This window comes from Sorex araneus, chromosome 9 (genome assembly GCF_027595985.1).
Source record: "Sorex araneus isolate mSorAra2 chromosome 9, mSorAra2.pri, whole genome shotgun sequence".
NCBI classification, from domain to species: Eukaryota; Metazoa; Chordata; class Mammalia; order Eulipotyphla; family Soricidae; genus Sorex; species Sorex araneus.
The window spans coordinates 4,657,129-4,684,960 of NC_073310.1; the positions used below are offsets into that span (position 1 = coordinate 4,657,129).

General features: G+C 52.5%; 1 protein-coding gene across 3 annotated transcripts; it reads left to right on the forward strand.

Moving 5' to 3' along the window:
* The first annotated feature begins 1,007 nt into the window (after nt 1-1,007).
* On the forward strand, nt 1,008-27,832 carry MAPKAPK5 (MAPK activated protein kinase 5). Of its 3 annotated transcripts, none has more exons than XM_055147497.1 (14): nt 1,008-1,140; nt 7,779-7,852; nt 8,578-8,653; nt 9,505-9,602; nt 11,177-11,285; nt 13,770-13,859; nt 14,648-14,743; nt 14,904-14,984; nt 17,592-17,779; nt 20,202-20,322; nt 22,478-22,608; nt 23,170-23,291; nt 24,286-24,390; nt 27,444-27,832. In XM_055147497.1, the coding sequence occupies exons 1-14, from the start codon at nt 1,105-1,107 to the stop codon at nt 27,536-27,538; spliced, it is 1,422 nt and encodes a 473-aa protein (XP_055003472.1). In that variant the 5' UTR covers nt 1,008-1,104; the 3' UTR covers nt 27,539-27,832. The 3 variants fall into 3 exon arrangements, with proteins under 3 accessions (XP_055003472.1, XP_055003473.1, XP_055003474.1); XM_055147498.1 differs by having other exon boundaries at nt 23,170-23,285; XM_055147499.1 differs by lacking the exon at nt 9,505-9,602 and having other exon boundaries at nt 13,774-13,859.

A 27,832-nucleotide genomic window follows, 5' to 3' on the forward strand; every position in this document is an offset into this window, starting at 1 on the left:
GATTCCAAAGCGCTCCGCGGGGGGAGAGGAACGCACTTAACCCCCCAGCTCCGAATGCCACCTCGCAGGAAGAACCGAGTCGGGAGCGTCAGGAAACTCACGCTGCCCTCCCGAAGAGGGCTGCACAAGCGCCGCCCGCGTACCTCGGGGCCCTCCCACTCCCCGGGCTCCGGCCTCCTCCATCCATCACGAATGCCGGGGCGTCAGCTTTCCTCTCGATCACGAGTCGACGCCCCCAGGAAACCTTCTGCGGAGAGGACGGGAGGCGGGGGCGGGGCGGGGTCCGCTGACAGTTTCAAAGAGGGAAAAAAAGAAGTGGGCACTCACCCGGCACGCGCGCGTGTGGGCCCGCCCCGTGACGTCATCAGCCCGCGCCCGCGCCGCGGAAGGCCCGGGGGCCTGTCCCGAGCGCGGCGCGGTTCGGGGGAGGCCCGGCGGGCGCCTGTCAACTCACCCCGCGGGCCGGGGGCGGTTCGGAGATTCCGGCGGGCGGCGGCGCCGGGCACGGGGCGTCGCGGGCACCCGGACACGGGCGGCCGAGGGGGCGGCGCGGAGGTCCGCGGGAGCACGGCGCCGGCAAGGCGGGCGGCCGGCCGGGCGGCCCGGCGCGGGTGCCCCGGCGATGTGTGGCGCTGAGGCGGCGGCGGCGGCGGCGACTCGCTCGGCTTCGACTTCGCGGCGGTGCCGGCGGCGGAGGCGCAGGCTCCGGCTCCCCCTCAGGACCTGGCGAGCTCGGGCTTAGGCGGTGGCCCCGCGCGGCCCCTGCACGGCGCCCCCGGCCGCGGCGCGCCCCGACCCGCGCTGCCCCGGGAGCCCGCGTCTCCGGCCGGGGATGAGGCCGGGAGGCGGCCTCGCGGGGCCCAGCACAAAGGCCCGCCCGCGGGGGCCGCCGCCGCCGCCGCCGCCGCCCGCCTAGAGCCGCCCGCCGAGGCCGAGCCCGCGCGGGGGCCGCCGTCCCCGCCCGTGCCCGCGGCAGGCTGCGGCCCGCCCCCCCGGGACGCGGGGGCCCGCGCCCCGAGCCCCCCGCCCGCCCGCCCGCGCCGGGACCGGGACCGGGCGGCGGCGCAGCCCCCAGCGCCGCCGGCAGCGGGGACCCCGCGGAGCATGTCGGGGGAGAGCGACATGGAGCGAGCCATCAAGGTAAGGGGGAGCGCGGCCCCCTCGCGCCCCGCTTTGTCCCCGGCGCCCCCGACGGCCTCGGGGCCCCCGACGGCCTCTCCGGGCGCGCGCGGGGGCCCAGCGCGGGGGGCGCGGCGAAGGGAGCCCCCACTGTCCGGGACTCCCCCTCCCCCCAAGCGCCGCCCGCCTTGGCTTCGGGTGACCCCCGTCAGCACTCACGGGGTCGGACGTGTGTCACCGCCCCCCCCCCCGCCCCTGGGAACCCGCGGTTCTTGGAGGGGGGCTCGTCTCCCCTCCACCCCAGCCCCCCACCCCCGACCTCGGAGCCGCGAGGGGGTTTGGGGAGCGTTAGCGTGGCCCTCCGACCTTTTTTGTTGTTCGCCAGAGAAAAGCCAGTCCTGTGTGTTCTGAATTGACGTCAATAAAAATGACACGTTCCCCCAAATCCGTAGTTCATTCCTTTTTTTTTTTTTTTGCTTTTAAGACCGAAAAGGACTCTAGGAAAAATTGGGAGGCGTGTAAAGCAACAAGTTAAACACAAAGCTTGTCATTTTCCCTTGAGGCAACCTTTGGCAACTCGAAGTTATTTCTTCTTAAAGACGCCATCACAATCAACAGTAACTAACAATTCAGGGCACTAGCGCTAGAGAGGTAGTACTGCGGGTAAGGTGCTTGCCTCCACAAAGCCAACTGGGGTTCAATTTCAGGCACCTCCTGTAGTCCCTTGAGCCCTGCCAGGGGTGATCCCCGAGCACAGAGCCAGCGGTAAGTCTTGAGCACTGCCAAGTGTGACACACACACACACTGCCAGGTGTGACATACACACACACACACACACACACACTGACATACTCCCAGGTGTGACACACACACACACTGCCAGTAGTGACACACACACACCACCACCACCACCACCCCCAAACATCTAGGGGCCAGGATGAAAGCGCAAGATGTAAGGATCCAGTATATATAGTCCTACTATCACAACAAGGGTGGCTTTGGGGGTCCCCAGCACCTTTGGGTATGACGTAGTCGGGCCACTGAAACCTGTTACTGACCCATGCTGGAGCCCCTGAACACTGCTTGGGAGACAAAAAACAGAAACAGACAAGAACATTTTAAACTTGTGACAATCATTTTGGGTGTATAGAAGTCATTGGTCAGGACAGAGAATGTCTTTAAAAAATTTAGGGACAAGGGGCTGGAGCGATAGCACAGCAGGTAGGGCGTTTGCCTTGCACGTGGCTGACCCAGGTTCGATTCCCAGCATCCCATATGATCCCCTGAGCACTGCCAGGAGTAATTCCTGAGTGCATGAGCCAGGAGTGACCCCTGTGCATTGCCAGGTATGACACGAAAAGGAAAAAAGAAAAAAAAATTTAGGGGCAGTGGTTTGGGTCACACCTGGCAGTTCTAGGTTCTTGGGGTCTACTCCTGGTCCTGTGCTCAGGGTTGTTCCCAGAGGTGCTTGGGGACTTGATACCAGGCATGAAATAGGGACTGCCTCCTGCAAGGCAAGTGCCTTCAGTGTCTTACTCCCTCTCTTATCCCAAAACTTCCTGTTTGAAAAAAAGCGTCAGACTACGGTCGGGAGTGTGGCTCAGTAGTACAAGACATGCCTGGGTGATGCCCAGGGATCTCTTCCCCTGCCTCACCGAAAATTGAGACAACAGAGGCATCAAAATCGTCATGCACCGTATGCATGGGTGCGCTGTAAAGGAGGGAAGTAGCGTTGGAATACTGTCCCTGCGACTGACTCACTCACCGTGTGCCTGAACCCTAGTCCCAGTGCTCGCCACTCCGCTTGAAGAAGACCTGCTGCTCCATGGTCAAGGGGCCACGTGAGAAGAGAGTTTCTTCAGGCGCTAATGACCTGAGGAGACGGTGGCCTCAGCCGGCCCGAACCTCCTGCTTCTCAGGATGGGAACTTGATGTGCAGGGCTGACTGGGAAGGCCAGATGTTCATGGCTGTGACAGAGCTCAGAGGCCGTTTGGGCTCCCATCCTCGGAGGAGGACTAACGCACAACTGGCCTTCTCCAGTGTCTGCGTGGCCTTCAAGAGTTTTCGCAGGGCCCGTTGGGGGCCAGAGAGATAGCACAGTGGGCAGGGCTCCTGCCTTTCACCTGGCTGGTCTGGGTTCAATCCTGGCATCGTAAATGGTCCCCAGAGTCCCACCAGGAGGGATATCTGGGCAAGAGCCAGGAGTAAGTGGGGCCACCCCACCAAACAGAACAACAAAAGGTCCTGTCCGGAGACAGGTGAGAGGAGTCCTTGGGCAAGATAAGCCCCGGAACCTCTCTCCATATCTGGGCATGCTTCAGTATCACACTGATTGCATCCCTGCACCACTGTCCGCTGAGCGCAAACCCAGTGGTAGAAACACATTTTTTTTTTTAATCTTGTTTTGCGTTTACCCAGGGCTTCCTCCTGGTGGGACTCGGAGTAGGTGTTGCTACGGATGGCCCTCCCTGAGCTGCCAGGCCAGCGCTTTCCCCTTGCGCTATGTCTCCCCAGCCCGAGAGGCACATCTGTGAGGACCAGGGTGGAGACTAGTGTTTGCTTATTACAGAGGAATGTGGCAAATGTATTTTTTGTTGTTTGTTTGGGGCCACACCTGGTGGTGCTCAGGGTTTACTCCTGACAGTGCTCATGCTTCTAATGTGGCCCCCACACATCCAAGAATACTTTTCAGTTCATAGTTGTGTGTGTGTGCGCATTTGAAGATTTAATGAACAAGTATAGTCCTTATTCTCTCCAGGTTCCGTAGCCAGACTGTCTGCGTATTGGAAATACAGGGCCTAGGAGGTAGCATCACTTTCTGCATCGATGCAGCAGGTCATGGTGACTCTTCCATGACTATAATTCTTGATGCCCAGCAGTGCAGATTGTGGAGTGGAAAATATCTGTACTGATGACCAGTCTTGGCTTGGAAGCAAGCCAGCCTCACTTGAAATAAAGCTTTTAGTCCATGGCATTGTGTGGTATTCCTTGTCTTAGGGCGTGGAGGCTGTTCTCTAAATGGTGAGGCTGAGTCCTCTGGAGTTCAGATGGAAAAGTTGTTTTCTTGGACTCTGAGCTACCTGAGTGGTCCTCCTACTGCTCTTAAGAATCCAGCAGCGCCAGCACGGAGCAGCGGCCCCATGGCAGATACTGTCCTCTTCGTTTTGCCTCTGCTCACACAGCTCCGTGGCTCCATAACCCCCCATGGCCCTTTGCTGACCCAGAGTTGTCCATTCCGTGATTTCCAGTGACTCAACACATTCCAGCGTTCCATCATTCCCGTCCCCTCCTGAGAGCTGCTGCCTCTGCAGCCTGCCTGTAGCTTCACTCGCCTGACCCCCACGTTCTGATCTGCTTCCTCTCCTTCCTAGAAATGCCGGATTCATATCATCATCATGAGGTTTTTTTTTTTTAACTTAGTATGATACTTTGGAGTTTTGTTCTGTAGCATTGTCTTCCCATTCATTGAGTTGCTTGAGCGGGCACCAGTAACGTCTCCATTGTGAGACTTATTGTTATTGTTTTTGACATATCGAATACACCACGGGTAGCTTGCCAGGCTCTGCTGTGTGGGTGAGATACTCTCAGTAGCTTGCCAGCCTCTCCAAGAGGGGTGGAGGAATTGAACCCGGTTGGCTGCATGCAAGACAAACGCCTTACCTGCTGTGCTGTCACTCAAGTTTTATTCAGATAGTGAATATATTGGTATTTGGGTTTGGGACCACACCCAGTGGTGCTCAGGGCTAACTCCTAACTCGGTGCTCAGGGTTTACTCCTGGTGGTGCCAGGAATTAAACTCAGTTTGGCCATGTACAAGGAAAGCCCCTTCCCTGCTGCCATCTCCCCAGCCCCGTAGAGTGCAGTTTATCTGTCTTAGCCCCTTGACTGCTGTGCCATCTTCCCAGCCCCTAGGGTGTAGTTTACTGTCACTAGAACTATTCTAGTCCTCTCTCCCTCCCTTCCTCCCAACAGTGCCCAGGGCTTACTGCTGGCTCTGCATTCAGGGATCACTCTTGGTGGGCTCAGGGGACCCTGTTGGGTGCTGGGGATTGAACTTAGATTAACCATGTGCAAGGCATGTGCTGTGCTATCACTCCAGCCCTTATTTTTAATTAATTATTTGAAATTGTAGTAAATTATATAAAGCATAAATTATATCATCTTAATTTAAAGAGCATAGTTCTGGGCTGGAGTGATAGTACAGCAGGGAGGGCATCTACCTTAAATGCGTCTGGCCTGGGTTTGATCCTTGGCACCTCATATGGTCTCTCAAGCCCGCCTGGAGTAAGCTGTGAGCACTCCTGGGTGTGGCCCCAAAACAAACCAGAGTACGGTTCAATAGTTAAATGTGTGACTTATATTGAGAATGTGCAGCCATCTCCACATCCCTTGCCGTGACTGTTTTTAGACCGGGAAACAGACTCCACCCTCACAGCAGTAGCGCCCAGCCTGAGGCAGCCACCATTCGATTTTTTCTTTTTTACTGTTTTGTTTTTAGCCACATCCATTCTTTTTTTTTTTTTAATTTTTAAAATTTAAATTCTTTTGTTTTGGGCCATGCCCAGGTGTTCAGGGATTACTCCTGACTCTGTGCTCAGGGATCACTCATGGAGGGGCTCAGGGGACCATCTCGGATGCTGGGGATCGCACCTGGGTTAGCCACATGCAAGACAAACTTCAGGCCTGCTGTACTGTGGCTCCTGCCCACAGCCCATTCCTTTCTCACCCATCTGCATCTCTGAACCCGAGTGTTTCTCTTATAGACAGCAGATAGCCAGATTTTTTAATTTTATTAGAAAAATTTGACATATTGTGTATATTTAAAGTGTACAAAATAATATTCCAATACTGTTACGTGATTGTAATATAGTTGTTGGATTTTTCAAATCCAGTAAATTCTAATTACTACTAAATTTACACATATACAGTTCACTATTTTTTGTAAATATTTACAAATGAGGGGCTGGAGCGATAGCACAGCGGGTAGGGCGTTTGCCTTGCACGCGGCCGACCCGGGTTCGAATCCCAGCATCCCATATGGTCCCCTGAGCACCGCCAGGGGGTAACTCCTGAGTAAAGAGCCAGGAGTAACCCCTGTGCATCGCCAGGTGTGACGCAAAAAAAAAAAAATATTTACAAATGAGCACAAATGGATTGTTTGCCTGTTTGGGTTGTTGTACAAATGAGCTCATCCGGGGTCAGGAAGAATTTGTGAGAATTACTTCATTCTGTTGGGGCTGGGGCGATAGCACAGCAGGTAGGGCTCAGACACCCGCGCTGTAGAGGGGCTACTAGCACTCTGCAGAGCCGAGTCCAGACCGCAGTCACCGCCTCGTGTGCTGAACTGTCCGGGCCGCCCTCCAGGGGACGAGCACCATCTCTGGGCAGACGCCTGCTCTAAGGGTACGTGCGCATCCCAGGAACAAGAGAACACATCTCTCTTCCCCCGTCGAGTCTCCTGCGAGTGTCTGTTTTCGTTAGGAAGGTGGGAGGCTGAGACACAAACTTCCAACTTCCTGTTCTGTCCATCTTCTCAGATACTGTTTTGTTGGTTTGAGTTTGGGTCGCACCAGGCCATGCTCAGGGGTTACTCCTGGCTCTCTGCTCAGGAGTCACTCCTGGCCGTGCCCAGAGGCCATGTGGGATGCTGGGGATTGAACCCAAATGCTCTCCCTGCTGGACCATCGCTCCGGAGGGCCCTTTCTCAGATACTTGTAGGTCCAGCCAGCTAGAGAGTGGGAATATGAAGCAGACAGACTGGACAAGCGGAAACTGGAATTGTTTTAAGCATGTTGAAAGGAGTAAGAGCCCAGAACTTCTCTGAACTGGTCCCTGATCTTCATTCTGGGTGCCCCATCGTTGCCCTTTAGAGCCAGTGTGGTGGCGTTTAAAGGGCCAGAAGCACGGATTTTATAACTATGCTTCACTAGGTGACCGTGAGGAACCCCTGAGCCCACTGTACAGGTTTTCAGAGGGGAGTTGTTCCAGTTCTTCTCAAATTGGAGTCCATCATTGGGTTTTCATTTGCCGTTTTAGTCACTAGGCATTTACTTCATGGTGACAGTCTGTCAAGAATTGACTGAAGGAGGCCCACAGATATAGGACAGTGGGGGGAGTAGCCTGCATTCGATGTGGCTGAGCCTGGTTCAATCCCCAACACCCCTGATGGTCTCCCAAGCCTGCCAGGATTACTCTGAGCACAGAGCCAGGAGTACGCTCTGCCAGATGTGCCCAAAAATCTTCCTCTTTGCTCAAACAAAATTTTTTTGAATTTCTACTAAAATGAGCCTTATAGATGAACTGCAATTCTTTTCATCTTAAAGTTTTTGTTCTTTCTTGTTAAAAAAAAATGCCTGTGAGTTGGAGACAGCAGGTAGGGCCTTTGCCTGGCACATAGCCGACCAACCCAGGTTCCAACCCTGGTATCCAGAACCCGCCAGGAGTGGTCCCTGAGCACAGAGCCAGCAGTGTGCCCGTAGACTGCCGGTTGAGGCCCAGAAGGAAAGCCTAGGTCGTTCAGACGGAAGTGTCTGCTGACACGCGCTCTGTACCCCAGACTGCTAGCAGATTCTCTCAGAAGATGAGGTGCTGAGCGCTCGGCCTGGCAGTAGCTTACCATACACGAATTACACTCTTCCCTCTCCTTCTGTTGGAACAGGAAACCTCCATTTTAGAGGAATACAATATCAACTGGACTCAGAAGCTGGGAGCTGGAATCAGTGGTCCAGTTAGGTAAGATCCCACGGTGCTAGGGCAGACGCCCCACAAACGCCCACGTATCCGGGACCTTCATGTGTGTACACGGCACATGTCTGTGGGGGTCAGGTCCTGCGGCCTGCCAGTGTGCTCTGGGGCGGGGTGAGGCGCTTCTGCTCGGGTCCAGTGGGATTCGGGGACACCAGAGCCACACCTGTGCCGGGGGTGCGGATCTAGGGATTGAACTGAGGGCCTTGCGCATGCCAGGCTTGTGCTTTGTGCTTGAGAGGTTCGCCTGGCCCTGAAATGAGTCTTAGAAATATTTCTAAGTGTCCCGATCACGCAGCCCAGAGCAGTCAGCTGTTGAGGCTGCGGAGTCCCTCAGTTACCTGCAGCCAGCACAGGGGACGTGTCTTCTGTGTGTGGCTGCTGTTGAGTTCCTTTCCCTGGGCTGAGGCCTGCGGAGCTGTGAGCGTGCTTCTCTGCCGTATTGTTCTCCTCTCCCTCCTTTCACCTTGTTCCTGTTTGTCTTTGTGGCCTGGGGAATCACGAACCACAGAACTGCCAGGATTTCCCCAGGCTCAGATGGGGCACCAGGGTTTGAACTCGTCACCAGAGGCTTACAGGGTGCCAGACAGGCACTGTTCCTTCAGGCCTGGATCTGCTTTTGGTTAGAGGTTCACTGCTTAAAGGAAAAACTTTTAAATCCATCTTTAATGAAACGTAGGTGATTTCTGATGGAATTTTTCCCCCAATTCTAGAGTCTGTGTGAAGAAATCTACCCAAGAACGATTTGCACTGAAAATTCTTTTTGATCGTCCAAAAGCTAGAAATGAGGTATGACCCATGCTGCTTAAATATTTGAAGTGCCCGTGAATGCCTCTTTTCATCAGGAATGCAGCTTCCTGGACACGACTACAGACACACAAGGATATTCATGCCCATATTTACATTCTTTCTTACTCATGTTGGTGTTATATATAAGGCGGTTCTTCATCTATCTTGGTTATTGGAATCTTGGTTACTTTCATCCTTTCCTATTCTTTTTCAGTTAATTCTGTACCTTGAAATATTCAGCTTTGATTTTGTATTTTGAAATATTCTGAACCTTGAAATATTCAGCGTTGTTTCAAAAGGTCCTGGAGGGCCGTAGACAAGAGTGTAGGGCAGGAGCTGGTGAGCAGTGCCTTGTAAGAGTGCTCTAGGGCCGGACGGATAGTACAGCGGGGAGGGTGTTTGCCTCGCACGAGGCTGACTGTGTTTGATCTCCGGCATCCCACACGGTCCCTCCAGCTCCACCAGGAGTAATTCCTGAGCATCACTGGGTGTGACCCAAAAAGCGAAAGAAAGAAAGAAAGGGGGGGGGGAGAGCAAGAGCACAGTTACCTGATTGTGGTGATAACACAAACAATGAAAACTGTATTCTTTTTCAAAGAGAGATGAAGGATTTCTGAAACAAAATAAGTTATTTACATATTTTTTCATTCACTAACAAGAATGCAAAGTAAATCTTTTGGAGAGGTTTTATTCATGAAAAGAGTATTAAGTAAATTTGTCGATTTTCTAAAAAACATTAGATGTTAGAGTTTATTGTAATAGATCCTTTGACGTAGTGGGGTCATTTGGGGGGAGTTTGGGAGACTCTGTGACATTCTCTATGCAGAAACATGTCCTCTGCTTTTTCTAAGGTACGTCTGCACATGATGTGCGCCACACATCCAAATATTGTTCAGATTATTGAAGTGTTTGCTAACAGTGTGCAGTTTCCTCATGAGTCCAGTCCCAGGTAAGGCTACTCAGAGTCATCGTCACCTGTCCCTTTCTCCACATGTGGGCTAATAGAGAGTGGACATTGCCCCCCTCCCTCTCCCGTCTCCCTTTCCTCCCTCTCTCTCCTTCCTTTTCTTTATCTCCCTTCCTACCTGCTTTCCCCATTCTCTTTCCTTTTTATTTTGGAAAATTCCAGACATTGGTAAAAGAAAACAGAATTATGTAATGAACCCCCCACGGAGCTACCACCCAACCTCAACAGTGTGGCCTTTCATGCCAGTCCAGCTTGGCGGTGCCCGCTTGTACTTCTAGCCCTTGTGTTGTGATTACTCTCTCCTGTTTATTAAAAAGTACTTAAAGTGGCATTAAAACACTTTCTGTTTTAGGTCAGTGAAAGGAGACCAAGTATTACTCTAGGCTGAGTCCGAGAGATGGTTGTGGCCAGGAGACCGTATTGTCTAGTCTTACATTCCTTTAAGCTTTTATTTGTTTGTTTTGGGGCCACACCTGGCGATTCCCAGGGCTTACTCCTGGCTTCCCACTCAGGGATTACTCCTGACAGTGCTTGGGGGAGCCCTGTGGAGTGGCTTGGGATTGAACCCCGGATGACTGCATGCGAGGCAAGTGCCCTACACTGTACTGTCACCCCGGCCCTGACATTCTTTCTAGAGGAAGGAATCAGGCTGGAGGTGAGGCCTTGCATGCGGCCGACCCGGTGTGATGCCCAGCACCACACAAGTTCCCCCTGGCACAGAGCCAGCAAGAGCTCCTGAGCACCACTGGATGTGGCCCCCAAACAGAAAGTGCTTAGGAAGTTCGTTGGTGACCTTTGAGTACAGTGTGAACCTTTAGTCAGAGTAGCGTGGTGACCCCAAGGAGAGGCATTGATAAACTGTCTTGCTAGCTACGGCTGGGGGTGACGTGTCATCGAGCTATGTGGGGGCGAGCGAGGACCTTAAGGAACTGCAGTCTCCTTGGCGGGGAAAGAGGTGGGATTTGTGAAAACAATGGGAAATGACACGATTCCTTCCGGGAGCGGCTCTGTTGGTGAAAGCATTTGGTGGAAGTTGGAAACGCTTATATCAAATTTAGATTTTTTTTTTTTTTTAAGAACTTGAGAAGTGTTTCTCTTAGAAACTGTAACCCTCTCCAGTTCTTGCTGGGCATTTTGTGGACCACATAGAAAACTTAAGTTGAATGAGGCAGGGAGTAGAGAGACATACGTCCCGGGCAGGAGAATGAGTGACCGGGACCGCCCAGCACACATGCCCTCTGTAGGGGCGAACTGCTCAGGCGCGGTACTCAAGACAGATGGGAAACACAGCACTTGGAAGAGCACTAGTAAGTTAAGTACGGAGTCTTCTAAAGAAGGGGTCATTGTCTTCAAGGTGCAGTTTTTTTAGTGTCGTGGAAAGTCTTAGGTGATGGCTGTCCTTTGTCCAGCGTGCCCCAGGGGCAGCGATTGGGCCTTCAGCTCTCAGAGGCTGTGCAGGGCTAGATGGGTGCAGGTTTCTCTAGACGGGAGCTACTTAATGTTTCCTTTTTTTTTTCTTTTTTTTTTAACTTACCAAATCAAATGCTTTCAAACAGGGCTCGACTCTTAATTGTAATGGAGATGATGGAAGGGGGAGAGCTATTTCACAGAATCAGCCAGCACCGGCACTTTACAGAGAAGCAAGCCAGCCAAGTAACAAAGCAGGCAAGTTACCCCGGGTACCAGCCAAACTGCCAACTGTGTTGGTTACGGAGCACAATTTCATTGGGGGGGGGGAATAAAAGAAAGCTTGAAGAAGAGCTCTGTTTGATCTCTCATTGCCTGCTTTGTTATGTGATCAGAAAAGATGCTGACAGGAGAAATGACTCCTTAACGCCTGGGTTCGGGTGTGGACCGGCCTCTTTCATGGCAGTCAGTTGTTTGCCCATTGTAAGATTTAAGTGAATTCCTGAAGAAAGGTAAAGATTCCCTTGTGGACTGCAGATACCTTTAGACTTACCGCTTCCAAAAACTGTTATTGGGCTTTGAGATAAAATGCTGCCGGTATCACCTGAAAGATTGGTGTAAAATATGTTCTAGGATCACTGCATCTAAGATACTTTCAGTGTATGAGTTACATTTCTCGTATTTCTGAAGATTTTAGTATGTTGAGATTTTTACAATTCTGAGCATTTTCTGTTTCTATTTTCTCCATTTTGACCTTACATTTTATCACCTGATAAATAAGTTCAGTGACAGAGCCAGTGTTCAGGCAAGGCAAACAGGAAGCACAATTCACTTGATTCTTTTTGTTTGTTTTGTTTGGAGACCATACCCAGCGGTGCTCAGGGCTTACTCCTGGGCCTGTGCTCAGGAATCATTCCTGGTAGGGCTCAGGGGACCATGCTGGGGATCAAACCCAGGGTGGACGTGTGAAGGAAAGCGCCTTAACTGCTAAACTATCTCTCTGACCCTGGGTTTTTCTTTTGTTCTTAATCTTGGCGTAGCCCCTGCCCAGAGCCACTGGGTATGGTCCTCCTCCTTCCCCACTCCTTCAGGACACACACACACACACACACACACACACACGCACACACACGCACACACACACGCACACACACACACACATGCACGCATGCACACACTTTCCACCTACCCAAAGGGAAGTGGGAAGGAGTTTTCCTTGAGCTTTTACCATTTTTTGAGTTTTGGAAGGCCAAGACAATTCCACACTGAGAGCTGAAGAAGATGTAGAACTTACAGTATTTAGGTTTTTTTTTTTTTAATGACATCTTGTATTTTTTCAAATATTAAAACTAAAGGAGCAGGTGAGAATCTAAAAACAAACCTTTTGGCTGGAGTAATCGTACCATGTGTAGGGCGCTTGCGTTGCACATGCCAACCTTGTTTAATCCCCCGAGCCCACCAGGAGTGATTCCTGAGTGCGGCCAGGTGTGGCCCTCCTATCCCTTCCCTCCCCAAAGAACTTTGAAGTCGACCTAAACAGCAGCGTTTCAGCCAGTGGGGTGAAAACCAGGACAGCGGGTGCAGAGCTGCTCTTCATTGCTTTTGGCTTTTTTCTGAAGGCAGAGCTGAGAGCTGTGCCCCCGGGAAGACGTCCCCTCCGGGGGCTGTGGCGCTGCCCACCGCCCGCGGCCGGACGCAGCAGTCTCTCCCGGGCTCCTGTGAATGGCTCGGTTCCCCATCCTGTGCAGGATCTCACCTCAGTCTGTTCGGACGAGGGATTGACTTTCTGGCATATTTTTCGTTGTGTGTCATATAAAACAGGTTGCAGATAGCTATTTTCACCTTACTTCTGTGTCTTGATAGCTACAAGCTTAATTTCTCTTTAAAATTGAGACCCGAGGGCCAGAGAGATCACTCAGCGGGCTAAGCCAATGCGAAGCGCGTGCCAGGTGCAAACCCACCACGGCCTTAGTTGACTGAAGGATCAGTTTTCAGTATCCTGCAGTCTTTAAACAAGAGCCATTTCCAGTTAAATATTCTGGATTTTCTGGACGTCTCCAAGCTCTACAGTATAAACATCCAGTAGGAGCACATCAGACTGGATGGGAATGTAACATAGAAGCCATCTAAGCTCTACTAACAAAACCACTAACACAGACCGCTCAGCTAGCAGCGGCAAATCAGTAAGCCCTCGGACAGGGACTTAACGTCCCCATGGTGAGATAACGATTTGCACAAATTTCCTTTTTTTTTTTTTTTTCTTTTTTTTTTTTTGGGTCACACCTGGTGATGCACAGAGGTTACTCCTGGCTCTGCACTCAGGAACCACCCCTGGCCATGCTCAGGGGACCATATGGGATGCTAGGATTTGAACCCGGGTCGGCCGCGTGCAAGGCAAATGCCCTACCCGCTGTGCTATCTCTCCAGCCCCCAAATTTCCTTTTTCTGAAGTATTTTTTGAACATTCTACTAGCCACTTAGTGCTAATAGCAATATAAAATAATTATTATGGGCCTGCTACGGGGGCAGACTTGAAGGGTGTGTGGGAAACGGAGACAGTGGTGGAGGGAAGGTGACGGTGGTGGGATATTGGGGTTGGAGTGTTGAATGCGTGGAATGAATCATCATGAGCAACTTTGTAAACCGTGGTGTCTAAGTACAGTGGGGAAGTATGTTAAAATACAGCCGGGGCCTTGAGTTCCCTTTTCTAAGATGTGGTTGCTCGCTTGTGTCCTTTTGCAGATAGCTTTGGCTCTACAGCACTGTCACTTGTTAAACATTGCACACAGAGACCTCAAGCCTGAAAATCTGCTCTTCAAGGATAACTCTTTGGTAAGAAACTTGTGTCTCATTTCGGAGCTGCCACTCAAGTTCTTTCAGGAGCGGCTCAGGTGTGAGTCCTGACCCACACGAGACTTCAGGCCTCAGACAGCTTCTGTTCTTAACGTCGCTTGCCGGGAGCTCAGTGGAATCGGGCCATAAGCCTGGTGTTATCCATTCTGGATACTCGTGGATTTATTGGACTAAGATTTTGGATATTTGGGACATCACCTTTCAGGAAGGGACAGGAGTCTAGACGCTGTTGTATATGAATTTGGGCCGTGATAGTCATGTTTGCGGTGAAGCTGGGTGAGGGGTTTCTTCTCTCCAGTCCAGACCCCTGCCATGTGCTCTGTGTCCACCAAGTAAGTTGCTCTGGGGCTGATGCTGGAGCAAAGCAGCATCCTACAGTGATGAGTCATGATGACCAAGAGACAAGAGTCAGGGGACATTCGATTAATTTGGATTTCGGTATTGCCTTTATCAATCATCTGGATGTAATTAAGAAAAAAAAATGTTGTTGGTTTTTGGGCCGCATCTGATGGTACTCAAGGCTCACTCCTGACTCTGTCCCTGGGGGACCAAACGGGATGCCAGGGATTGAGCCCAGATCAGCTGTGGGCAAGGCAAATGCCCCCTCTGTGCTATCACTCAGCCCTAACTGCTGAGCCTAGTTCCTGCGGCCACTCCAGTGGTGCCCCATGAGTCATTGTCTCCAGACCGCAAGGGAGGCTGCACCTGGGTGTTCCTTTAATACTTACTGAGGACTCTGGAGAAATCACTCGTTTGTTTTCCTTTAGGATGCCCCAGTGAAGTTGTGTGACTTTGGGTTTGCCAAAATTGACCAAGGTGACTTGATGACGCCGCAGTTCACCCCTTACTACGTAGCACCTCAGGTGAGCGTTGGCTGTCTCTGCACCCCCAGCCTGCCGTCTGCTCAGTTCTCTTCTGTGCTGTAGCACAAGTATGAGCATCAGCTCGTCTCACAAGTGGGTGGGGGTGGGGGCAGCATTCGTGTGATCTCCGGCAAATCGTCCCCTTTGTTCTGACCCTCAGGTACTGGAGGCGCAGAGAAGGCATCAGAAGGAGAAGTCCGGCATCATACCTACCTCGCCAACACCCTACACCTACAACAAGGTAGGAGGAGCCATTTGGGGCCTGCCAGGAGTGGGGCTGATTCGTTGCTAAAGGCTTTTGCTCAAGAGGCTGGAAGCAGATTCTTCTATGAACTATGCAGTAACTGTGCAGAAAGCTTCTTCCTAGTTTAAGTTTTGCGTATTTATTGGGCACGCTCTTGCAGCAGGGCCTGGGGGCCCCAAAGCTATTGAGTAGAGAAGGTGGGAACGGGGCTGCTTGGCGGCATAAATGACAAGGAGGCGGCCCAGAGATCGGAGAGGCAGCGGGCCGGCTAGTTCTGGGTCTCCGCTCCAGAGGGCTTCAGTGACGTTCCCCACACACCAGCACCCAGAATACTCTGCCCCTTGGGAGCCTGTACCAGCAGCGACCTCATGACTCACCCTCACGACACCTTCCTCCCTCCTTGGGCTCAGTCCTAGCTCAGCAGTCCAGGAACACTGCTCAGGAGACCCTATGGGGTGTTGAGGATCGAACCTGGGTCAGCCTCATGCGAGGCCAACACCCTACTTACTGTACTGTCGCTCCAGCCCTTACTGTTTCCGTTTTTTTCTTTCCTTCCTTTTATTTAGTGATTCTAAGCAAATTAGCGTTGTATTCGTAAAATTACACTTCAGGGAATGGGGATATGGCTTAAAAGGGTAGAGCACATTCCTGGCACATAGAGACCGTAAGTTAGATCCCCTGCACCGTGTGACGATCTGGACACTGAAGGGTCTGGCCCTGAGACCCCATGTCCCCCAGACGTTGGGGCATGGCTTCGTGTGACTCCCAGTGAGGAACGTGGGAAACACACAGTGGACAGTATTTTGAAGGTGTGTATGGTGTGTGTAGCACTCTGGATACCGTGGGACTGCGTGAACACCCCGTGCTTCTCCTGTACATTTTATAAGATGTGATTACATTTTTACAAATTAAGTATGTTAAATTAATTGAATTATGTTTGTTTGGTAGTGCTGGAAATTAAACCCAGGGCCTCTCATATGTAAGGCAAGTTCTGTGTTGCTGAGGTACATTCGCCCAACCCCCTTTGAAAATACATTAACCTTTCTAGAAGAAGAGGCTGCGGGCCCAAAGGCGCGCTCTGTTCAGCCGTGTGCTGTTTGTCAGGCCTCCTAGTCTTGCCCTTTATTTTTGGTTTGGGGCCCAGCCTCTGGTGTTGAGGGCGGCGCCCAGACTGTGTGGAGGCTGGGGGTTGCTTCTGGGTGCTCAGGAGAACGTGGGCAAGCGCGGGCCGGGGATGCCTGCCTGCGATGCAGCTGCTCCGCCCGCTGTCCTTGGTAGGTGATCGTATCGTGACAGTCTCTTTAAAATTGCTTTCCTTGCATGCTAAGTGATGGTTTCCTGTGTGTGTGTGTGTGTGCGCGCGCGCGCGCGCGCACTCACGCACTTGGGCTTTGAGTTCAGCACCTGTGTGTGGGATGGCTCCTGGTGGGACCCTGTGGTGCCCAGGATTGAACTTGGGGCTCTCACGGACCCTCTGGGGTGGTGGAAATTGGACCCGGGTCAGGTGTATGCAAGGCCCTCCCCACTGTACTGCCAATCACTCCACGCCCCGCTTCCCCGGTGTTAAGGTTCCTTTTCCCCTAATGGTGTGATTCCGTCTCACAGCGTGAATCCTGTTGTGTGTCAGTGTCTATGAGTGTAATGTCAGACAAGTGAGCCTCCACCCGACACTCTCCCCCTGGCAGACCTTCCTCGGAGCGAGCACAGCTGACGAGGTGCCGGGAGCGGGGGCAGGTCCTCAGGTGCCTGCAGGAGACACTGGGACCATCTAGTTTCTGAGGCGGGGAGGGTGGGTTTGACTAACTGGGGTTTCCTTTTTAATCACGCCTTTGACAAGCAGTATTTGGGGCTCTTCCTTCCGGAGTATCTTCCCTAAGAATGAGGTCTGGCCTTGCAGGGCGCTGTGGACAGGACCGCTTACACGCCTCTGGTTCTCCCCGAGTCTCTGCTAAACGCTCTGGCTAGGCCTTCCGAGCTGCTGGTGCCGTTACTCTGGGCCCTGCCTGCCTGTCAGACTTGCTCTGTTCCTGCGTCTTGGTTCGCCCGGCTTGACAGCACGTCCCAGCCAGTGGCCTCACATTTGTTCTTTCTCTGGCTGGGAAGAAAGTATTCTCACCCGCAGCCAGGGGTCGGATAAGAGCTTCGGCTTTAGCAGTACGAATCCACATGACCCCCAGACTGGCCTTGGGTGCAGTTATATATGTTTTTTGTATCTCTCTCTAGACATGTCTATGATATGTGTATATGCACATGTATGTATGTATGTATGTAATTGGTGGCATATAAAAAGACAGAGGAGGGGCTGGATCGATAGCACAGAGGGTTGGGCGTTTGCCTTGCACGCAGCCGGCTCGGGTTCGATTCCCAGCATCCCATATGGTCCCCCGAGCACCGCCGGGAGTAATTCCTGAGTGCAGAGCCAGGAGGAACCCCTGTGCATCGCCGGGTGTGACCCAAAAATAAAAAGAGAGGAAAGCCCGTTCTCCTGGACGTGTGGAGCTTCTGCATTGTCCACTGTGTGACTCTTGGGGCCTGTTGGGGGCCAGCCCCGGGGCTCGTGTCGGGACTGTCACAGCTCGGAGTGACGTGGCACTTTCCTTCCAGAGCTGTGACCTGTGGTCACTGGGTGTGATCATCTACGTGATGCTGTGTGGGTACCCACCCTTCTACTCCAAGCACCACAGCCGGACCATCCCGAAGGACATGCGGAGGAAGATCATGACGGGCAGTTTCGAGTTCCCCGAGGAGGAGTGGAGCCAGATCTCGGAGATGGCCAAGGACGTGGTGAGGAGGTGAGCACCCGGCAGCGCCGGCGAGGGGGAGTCAGTGTCCGCACCTCATTACTGACGGGGCTTGGATTCCTTTTTTTTTCCCCTTTATGGGTCACACCCAGCGGGACTCGGGGGTTACTCCTGGCGAGCTCGGGGGACCAGGTGAGGTGCTGGGGGTTGAAGCTTTGCTTCCTCTTGTTGAGTTCTTAGAGTGTCTCTGGAGTGGGGAACCCAGGTCCGCGCCCTGGAACGGTTACGCTACATGCCCTTCCCTGGCAGCTGGTCCTTCGGGGTCCGTCCGACTCCAAGAGGAGCTGGGTGCGGAGGAGGCCATCCTTGGCTCTCTCATCCTCACAGGGCAGCGTGTGAGAGTGCGGGCTAGGCCTGCTCCAGCCTTCCCACGGCCAGCTCGTCATCAGCCCCGAGTGAGCGGGCCTGGGCAGGAAATCTGACCTTCATTTGAGTTTCTGCTTTTTCTCCCCTCCCCCGTATGGAAGGCTTGGCCACCAGGGACTTGTGTCCTGTGCTGGTGTGCCCACGACTCACCCAGCACTTCCTTCTGCTCTAGTTTTATTTTTCCCACTTCTAATGAAATGAAAGTTATCACTAAGGGAGCAGTATTTGGTGTTGCGTGAACGTTCGTGCGGTCGGAGGCGCTGAGATAAGGCACGGGGAAGAAATGTCTTGATTGGAGGACTAAGGCTCTCTCTGGCTCTTAGCAAAGGCAGAGGGCCTCGTGGATCTCCTTTTATTGAACATAGTAGCTCTAAAGGGCACAATACAGTGACGTCACGAAAGGCATCAAAAGATGTTACAGGAAGAACATTGAGGCAGCATTATTTCCTTGTATCTGCAGGCCAGTAATCTAGGCCTCCAGAAAGAAGATAAAAAACCAAAACTGAAACCTTCCTTGGGCTAAAAGCACTTGGATTTTACATCCCAAAGACAAAACTGGGCCCTGCACCTGAAATCTACATCCCAAAGACCAGGCTGGGCCAGAGCCTACAATTTACAATATCAAAGGTCAGGCCTGGCTAACACCATCTGCATGTCAAAGACCAGCCAGGCTTCTGTGAGAGAAGGAAAACTGCTCTTTTCAATAGACTGAAATTATTTTTCTGAAGGCAGCTTGAAGGGGGAAAATGTTCAGCTTCATCCAAATCAGTCAGGACACACGAGAAATCTTGCCCATTTTCATGGGTCCCTATGTTCCTGTCCGTAGTACGGTACAGTATACATGGGCTCGCCCTGATAGCTCAGTCCAGCCCCAACAATTTGGAAAGCGTCCCCTGATGGTCCAGGGATCTCTGGAGGTTACTGTGTTTCTGATGTGAGCCTGTGTTGAGGTGGAGGGGTCTTCTTAAATAAAAAAGGAACTGGTAGGGCTGGAGCGATGGTACAGCAGGTAGGGCATTTGCCTTGTATGCAGCTGACCTGGGTTCAGTTCCCAGCATCCCAGGTGGTCCCCTGAGGACTGCCAGGAGTGATTCCTGAATGCAGAGCCAGGAGTAACCCTGGAGCATCGCTGGGTGTGACACCCAAAAAGCCTAAACAAATATATATGAAAAAAATAATACGTATATATAATTGTTATTTGTTTTAAAAAGGAACTGGTTTCCAAAATTTGTGAGGAACAAAGAAGATTGTGAGGATCAAAACTTTGGAAGGTGGAGGCAGTGATGACACCATCATTTGTCTTCCATGCTGTTTTCTGGCTACTCAGCCAAAACTTACATCTCCTTATATGGGTCTCGGTTGTGTGGAAGGTGTTTCCTGTCCCCAGAGTGGCATCAGTTACCTTCTTGGCGCTTTGGGATGCTTTTCTGAATCATCCTTCAGAACCGAAAGGGCAAGTAGGCATGCAGCCCTGGCTGGTTTGGCGGGAGGTGCCGCTAGAGTGAGCGGGGAGCACGCGGAGGTGCCTGGCACGGGGCAGGTAGGGCAGTGGCACTCCCAGCTCAGGAGAACAGCTGGGCTGCCGGGATGGAGCCCGGCCTGGCCTGTGCAAGGCAAATGCGACCCCCCTCCCCCGCTTTTCCCGCAAGTTTCAACCTGGATTTTCAGAACTGCAGGAGCCCCTCAGCTAATTGTTTAGCTGCTCGCTGCGGAAAGAGTGCTTCGAGTTCCCTTTACCAGTTAGAGCTCGCTGTCTAAGACATTGCTTCAGAATCCAACCTTAGGACTGCCTCATTCAGAGTCGGTCTTAGTGTGAAGCGTCACTGGAATATAAAGCCGTTTTCGTGCCGTTGGTCCGTGTCGTGTTGAACAGACCGCCTGGGGATCCAGGCCCCCAGCAGGTGGCCGGGCCCTGCACACAGAGGCTCCGGCTTGGGGTCGGGGGAGCCTTCGAAAGGCTGAAGCTGAAGCGAGTGTTAGAACCAGGCACCTGGGAGCCCCCGAGAGGCCAGCGCTAACCCCGCCCTCCTGGCCTCTCCCGCCACAGGCTCTTGAAGGTCAAGCCGGAGGAAAGACTGACTATCGAGGGGGTGTTGGACCACCCTTGGCTCAACTCAACCGAGGCCTTGGATAACGTGCTCCCCTCTGCCCAGCTGATGATGGATAAGGTTTGGACGCTGCTTTCTTGCTGGCCTGAGGGCTGTGATGAGGAGGGGTGGGGCTCGGCCGGGAGGGTTCAGGCCTGCCCGGAAGGAAAACATCTCCAGGACAGAGCCAAACTCTGTAGACGTCTGCCGGTGTGGGCTGTGGGGAGGGCGCAGATCAGAGTGACGCTCTCCCGCCCCCCAGCCCGAAAGTGCAAACAGATTGATTGACGGAACTAATGAACACAAAGAGGGAGCGTCTCAGGCAGCTCTGCGCGCCTCATTTGCTTTGGATGCGGCGAGAATCCAGAAAAAGGACAGCCATCTCGGGGCTGGAGCGATAGCACAGCCGGTAGGGCGTTTGCCTTGCACGCGGCCGACCCGGGTTCTAATCCCAGCATCCATATGGTCCCCTGAGCACCGCCAGGGGTAACTCCTGAGTGCAGAGCCAGGAGTAACCCCTGTGCATCGCCGGGTGTGACCCAAAAACCAAAAAAAAAAGGACAGCATCTCTGAGGGACTCCTCACCTTAGGAGAGACTGGCGATGCCCCAGGGCATCGTGCGCGCTTGCGTGTACGCACACACACACACACACACACACAGCTGCTCCTTTTTTGACACTCCTGGCGCACGCGTGTGCACATACACACCCCCCACACACACCCCCACCCCCGCTCCTGTTCTGACACTCCGGGTGGTCTTCAGGGGACCATATGGGATGCCAGGAATTGAACCCGGGTCAGCTCCCGCTCTGTTTCTCCCCCCTTGAAAGCAGAGGGGCTGGTCTTGGGCAGACTCAGTAGAGCAGCTTAGATGTTTCCCGGGGTGAACTGGGGAACCACCCCCAGGTGTCCAAACCCATCAGTGCTCAGGGCTCACGCCTGGCAGTGCTCAAGGGACCGTGTGTGGTGCTAGGAATCCAGCCAGGGTTGGCTGCTCGCAAGGCAAGTGCCCGAGCCCTGTGGCATCTCTCTGGCCCCAGTAGCAGAGAGTTTTGAGGGAGACTTGCCGGAGGGAAGGTAGGGAGGGGCCCTGCCGGACTGGAGGGCTTGCCAGCCTCAGGTTGGCACAGTCACCTAAAACTAGGCGGCAGCTCTAGAAGATGGCTGGGATAGTGATAAGTTGAAGAGGAAGTTTCATTTTTGGTGATGGGGCCAGTGGGGACCCTGGCGGTGACCATTGCCAGGTAGCGGGAAGTCGGGGATGGCTGCTGTGGGTAAAGGAAGGCTTTTTGATCATTGTGGTTTGGTTTTTATTGGTGTTTTTTAATTTTGTTTCATTTTTGGGCCACACCGAGCAGTGCTCAGGGCTTACTCCTAGCTCTGTGCTCAGGGATCACTCGGGGGACCAAATGTGGTGTCGGGGCGCAAACCTGGGCTGGCTGTATGCAAGGAAAATCCTACCTGCTGTGTTATCGCTCCAGCCCTATTGTGCTTTGCTTTGGTTCGAGGCCACACATGTGTGTACAGGGGACCATGTGGTGCTCTTGATCAAACCCAGACCTGCATGCGCTGCGCATGCTCCAGCCCCTGGCGTCGTCTCTCGTGCCCTGGAGGGGAGCTTTTGGTTTTCAGGATTGAGGTGTAGGATCAGAGTGTGGGACCAAGGGGCCAAAGCAGTGAGCATTACCAGCTAAGAAGTGTGAGTATTTGAGCATTACCAGCTAAGAAGTGTGAGTATTTGAGCATTACCAGCTAAGAAGTGTGAGTATTTGAGCATTACCAGCTAAGTGTGAGTATGTGAGTATTACCGCTAAGAAGTGTGAAGAAGAATGAGCGAATGAGAAAATCAATGCTGAGATCTCCTTGGTTGGCGCATTCGGGTAAAGATGAGCTGGGAGGGATCAAACCCGGACAGCTGCGTGCAAAGCGGGCGCCCTCCCTGCTTGGTGCTTAGTGCCTTCAGCCCCCGGTGTAGTATTTTTCACTTGAGTTTGTGCCCCTTGCGGGGAAGAAAGGCCCCATTCTCGGCTTCTGGTCGGCCTCAGACTCCCTGGGCCCGTCATGTCTCGGATCCCGCTGACACGAGGGTCCTTCGCTATCTGGGGACCTGTGTGCTGCCTCACTAGAGGGAAACTGCCCGCCCGGTCCTTCCGGCCTTTTCTCCCCACTCACCAGGGCTGGTTTTTGGGTGCCTGGAAATGTGTGCGGGGAAACTGACCCCAGTGTTTGCGCGCAGGCCGTGGTGGCGGGGATCCAGCAGGCGCACGCGGAGCAGCTGGCCAACATGCGCATCCAGGACCCCAAGGTCAGCCTGAAGCCCCTGCACTCCGTGAACAATCCCATTCTCCGAAAGAGGAAGCTGCTCGGGTAACTAAGCCACCTTCGTGACGGGTCTGGCTGAGTGCGGGGTTTGGGACAGTCAGCACCGGTCTGCCCTTCTGCTGCTGCTGCTGCTTTTTTTTTTTTTTTTTTTGGCTTTCTGGGTCACACCTGGCAATGCACAGGGGTCACTCCTGGCTCTGCACTCAGGAATCACTCCTGGCGGTGCTTGGGGGACCCTATGGGATGCTGGGAATCGAACCCGGTTGGCCATGTGCAAGGCAAACGCCCTCCCCGCTGTGGTGTCGCTTCAGCCCCTCTCCTGCTTCTTAAGGGGGTAGAGAGAAGAAGTCGCATCAGAAAGAGGAGTTTAATTACTTTATTTACTTAAAAAATATGTTGCCTACAGGGTTTTTTGGGGGTGGGGTTGGTTTGTTTTCCCTTTGGGGCCCCACTGGCAGTGCTCAGGCCTCACTTACTCCTGACTCTGTGCTCAGGGACCATATGGGGTGCTGGGGAGTGAACCCGGGTTGGACTGCCTAGAGTGAACAGCTGTTGAAAGTTGGGACTCGGGGTCTCACCTTGCTACCTGTCTCCCGACTCCTAAAGCACCAAGCCAAAGGACAGCATTTACATCCACGGCCGGGAGAATGGAGCCGAAGATTCCAATGTTGCCTTGGAGAAACTTCGAGACGTGATTGCTCAGTGTATTCTCCCGCAGGCTGGTAAAGGTCACACCGTTTCTGAATACTCTGTGTGTGTGTGTGTGTGTGTGTGCGCGCGCGCGCGCGCGCGCGCGCGTGTGCGTGTGTGCACGCACATGCATTGACCTGGTTTTCTCATCATAGTATCATAAAAAAATAACAGTATTATATAAATGAGTCTGTGCCCACTAGAAAGTGTAGTAAGTGAGAACTCAGAAATGTAATAAGTCTTGCCCTTTGGCTTTTACGACACTTTTTGTTTATGTTTCATGTGTTAATGTTAAATGCGGCATGTAATTTTGTGTTTCCTTAGTTTGTTATAGGGTACAGGATCAAAGACGGAAAATAGATATGGACAGGTCAGGTTTTAGTCTGTGAAACATAATTTCCGAGGCCTCTAGACTGTAGAGTGCCGTGAGTTTGTGCATGTAAAGAAAATGCCTCACTGGGTCCGAGTCGCCGCCGCCCCCGCTCGTGGGGAGGGCAGTGTGGCTGGCTCAGTCTGCTGGAGCAAGAACACTCTCGTATGTCCTCTCGCCACTCAGCATGATGTGTTGGGGTTCTCCTCGGCAGATAAATCCAAGATCTTTCAGGGCGTAGGTCAGAAAGCTGCTGATGGCCGTCCTAGGTTCCTTGGCTTTTAAGAGAGCCCAGTGTGCTCAAAGTCAGGATCTAAGTAAGAATAAGAAATGGTGAAAGGAGGGAACCACTCAGCCTTACGTGCTTCCCTGTTTGGGACTTTAAAGTTAGCCTGGTATTTTGCTGCCACTAATATCTGACACTGAGTCTGTGATGCTGAGACTGTGGGTCCCTCAGCCCATCCGAGGATCTTTCTGAAGCCGGCAGAGTAAGAGATCAAAGACCAGAGGAGGTGCAGGGGTATGGGGGCCGCGGGGCAGGGAGAGTCTGGTCAGGTTTGCACCTTTGGTCATCACATTTCGACAAGCTGGCCATGTCCTATTGCTGACACCAGAAGCCCATGGTGCTGGGAAATAAAGCGTCTTCCCCACCTTCTCTCCAGGAGAGAATGAAGACGAGAAGCTGAATGAAGTGATGCAGGAGGCCTGGAAGTACAACCGGGAATGCAAACTTCTCCGAGACACTCTGCAGAGCTTCAGCTGGAACGGTAGGCACCGCCGTTCCACAGGTGTAGGTCTCTGCGTCCGCGCTGGGTGAGGGAAGGAGTGGGACATGGGACAGAGGCTCAGCCTCCATCAACTGCCCGGACGTGTCTGGACATCTCGTCCTTTACCTTGTTTCTCAGGATTCAGCTATGTGCCAGGCAACAGTGTGTGTTTCGGATTCCACACTGGAGAACCCCCACCACTTGGGCCGTTTGGACAGAATTAGGAGAGCACGGGGTGAGGCCCCGAGTGCAGTTCCCGGCACTGGGTGCCGCGGCCACGCTTCTCTTTGCTGCGGCCAGACCGCCAGTGTGGCCTCTGCTAAAGCAGCAGCAGCCTGAGATCAGAACCTTCCTGTAGCTCGCCGCTCGCCGCGCCACTGAGGAGCAGGGCACTGGGAGGGGAGGGGCCGAGGGCCGGGCGTCTTCTCTGCCCATCGGCACGTTCTGACAAGAGCTGAAGCCGCTGCTTGGGTCTCCCAGCGCCGAGGCAGACAAGTTCTGAATTGCCTCTTCTAGTGTCTGATTCTGCCGACTGAAAAGCGCGCAGCTTAGAGGGGAACAAGCGGTTTGACCGCCTTGTCTCCTGCTCCTCCAGCAGGAGAAATCAAAAGCCCTAGTCTGGCCGTTCCTGCAGATTCTCTTCCCTGAGCTTCAGAAAAGATGTCGAGGGGCTGGGGAGAGAGTACGGAGATCTAGGTGCTTGCTCTCGTAGGGTCTGATCTCAGCACCCCATATGACCCTCAGGACCCCGCCAGATGTGATCCCTGAGTCCAGAGCATTGCAGGGGGTGGTCCGAAACACAGAAAAGAAAGATGTTGAAATAACACTATAGAAATAAAACGTGATGGTTATTTCATTTTGATGAGTTTCCACAAAATGTTCTCCCCCCCAGACCCCCATATTAGCACCTAAGGAGAGCATGGGCGTCTCACAGGGCCCAAACCCTACTCGAGCACTATGTGTTCATTGGCCTGGTTTTGTATTTAATATAAATGGGAGCAGACAAGTCTCTCCTTTGGTGTCTGCTTCTTCTAGTCGACACTGTGTTAGCTTCAGCCTTATTGCTGTCACGTATAGAGGCGAGTCACTCTCCTTATATCAGGGCTGCCCGGGGGGGATGGGCACAGCGGATGACAGGGCTTAGGACGAACCTTTAAAGACTCAGAGCCAGGAGAGATGCAAGGCTTTGAGTGTATCTGAAGCACCTCCCGGTCCCCTGAACACTGCTAGGTGTGACCCCCCCAAGCACCAGGCATGGAGTCTGAACACCACTGGGTGGTCCCCACCCCACCCCACCCCAGAAAAACACTTGAAAAAAAAAAAAAAACAGAAAACTTCTAGCTATAAAATGTAAAAATTCTTGGGGAAGCCACGTGAGGCCCGGGGACTGTAGGGAGCATTACTGTGTTGCACGTGTGCTTAGGCTGGGGGGCTCACCCTGCTCTGCTCAGGAGTGACCCCATCAGTGCTCAGGGATTAGCCTTGGTGCTGGGGTTGGCTATGTGCCAGGCAAGTGCCTCAGCCCTCGTACTGTCTCTCTGGCCTGGTGTATTTGAAAATTGCTAAGAGAGTTGATGTCAAAAATGTCATCACCTGGGGCCATTGATAGTACAGGGGCTAAGGCACTTGCCTTGGCATGCAGGCAGCCCAGGTCTGTTCCCCAGGACAACGTATGGTCCCCAAACTGCCTGGAATGATCCCTGAGCATAGCAGGGTGTGACTCAAAAAAGCCAAAACCCATAAAAGAAACTCAAAAGTGAAGCTGGAGCAATAGCACAGTGGGTAGGACGTTTGCCTTGCATGCAGCCAACCTGGGTTCGATTCCCAGCATCCCATATGGTCCCCTGAGCACCGCCAGGAGTGATTCTTGAGTGAAGAGCCAGGAGTAACCCCTGAGCATCAATGGGTGTGACCCCCCCCCAAAAAAAAAAACCTCAATTGGGGCTGGAGCAATAGCACAGCGGGTAGGGCGTTTGCCTTGCACACGGCCGACCCGGGTTCGATTCCCAGCATCCCATAGGGTCCCCTGAGCACCGCCATGGGTGATTCCTGAGTGCAGAGGTAACCTCTGTGCATTGCCGGGTTTGACCCAAAAAGCAAAAAAAAAAAAAACCTCAAAAGTTTTGTCGGCATAAGAAAAACTCGAGGGGCTGGAGCAATAGCACAGCGTGTAGGGCATTTGCCTTGCATGCGGCCGACCCAGGTTCGATTCCCAGCATCCCATATAATCCCCTGAGCACCGCCAGGGGTGATTCCTGAGTGCAGAGCCAGGAGTGACCCCTGTGCATCACCGGGTGTGACCCAAAAAGCAAAAAAAAGAAAAAGAAAAACTCGAAACTGTAGGATTCTGAATGTCCCTGTGAGCGTCATGCAGCACGTGCAGTTGGATCACTCTGTTGCACACCTGTAGTGTACTGTGATTTGTCAGTTTTAAAACCTAAATTTTTTAAATGGGGTGTGGGAGAGGAAGCAGGTGACTCATTTCAATGGCCAGGCACCTTGGAACAGCTAAGCTGTGGTGCTGCGGGCTGTCACACCACCCAGCTGGGCTCGGAGTCAAAAACTCGTTCAGTACCTCTTATAAGTCAAGCTTTTTTGAAGCTTTTCTAGGACCCAAGCGTTAGTACATCGGGTAGGGCATTTGCCTTGCACACGCCTGGTGGTGCTTGGAGGACCATATGGGTTCCCGGGGATGGAACCCAGGTCAGCCAAGTGCAAGATAAACACCCTCCCCGCTGGGCTATTGCTCAGGCCCCCGGAAATGTGTTTCTTTATGTATTATGGCTATAAGTCCAATGTCACACATATGTGTTACCAAAAAAATCATCTCCTTGAATAGCTCCCTTTTTGCTCTTTGCTCTTGTAGTAAACTCTGGATTTTAGTAGTAGGTTAGCAGAACTGCCATGTTGCTACCCAAAACACATGATTTGCTCTAGTACCAGGGCTGGTTCCGCCATTGGTGAGGGTGAATTTGACAGGGCCCTGGAGGATACCGTCGGGAGTCTGTTATCACCTGGTTTGGAGACTGACCACTTTCTGTTTTGGATTTCAGGTCGTGGATTCACAGATAAAGTTGATCGACTAAAGCTGGCAGAAATTGTGAAGCAAGTGATAGAAGAACAGACCACATCCCATGAATCCCAATAATGAGAAATCAGACTTTGTTTTTTAATAATTTGAAATATTATTCTTTAATGTATAAAGTAATTTTTATGTAAATTAATAAATCCTAATTTCATTTCCATATTGTTGAAATATGCTGTATACATTTAGATACTGGATTTATTCATAGTATAGTTTATTTGTGTGTTTTAAAGGAAAGTTCAGTTCCTAGAGTTATACTATTTATTACTTTAGGACTGTTTAGTCATATATTTGTAAGATGACAGATGGAATTATCAAGCAAAATTACTTTATTTGCAATAAAGTATACAAAACTGA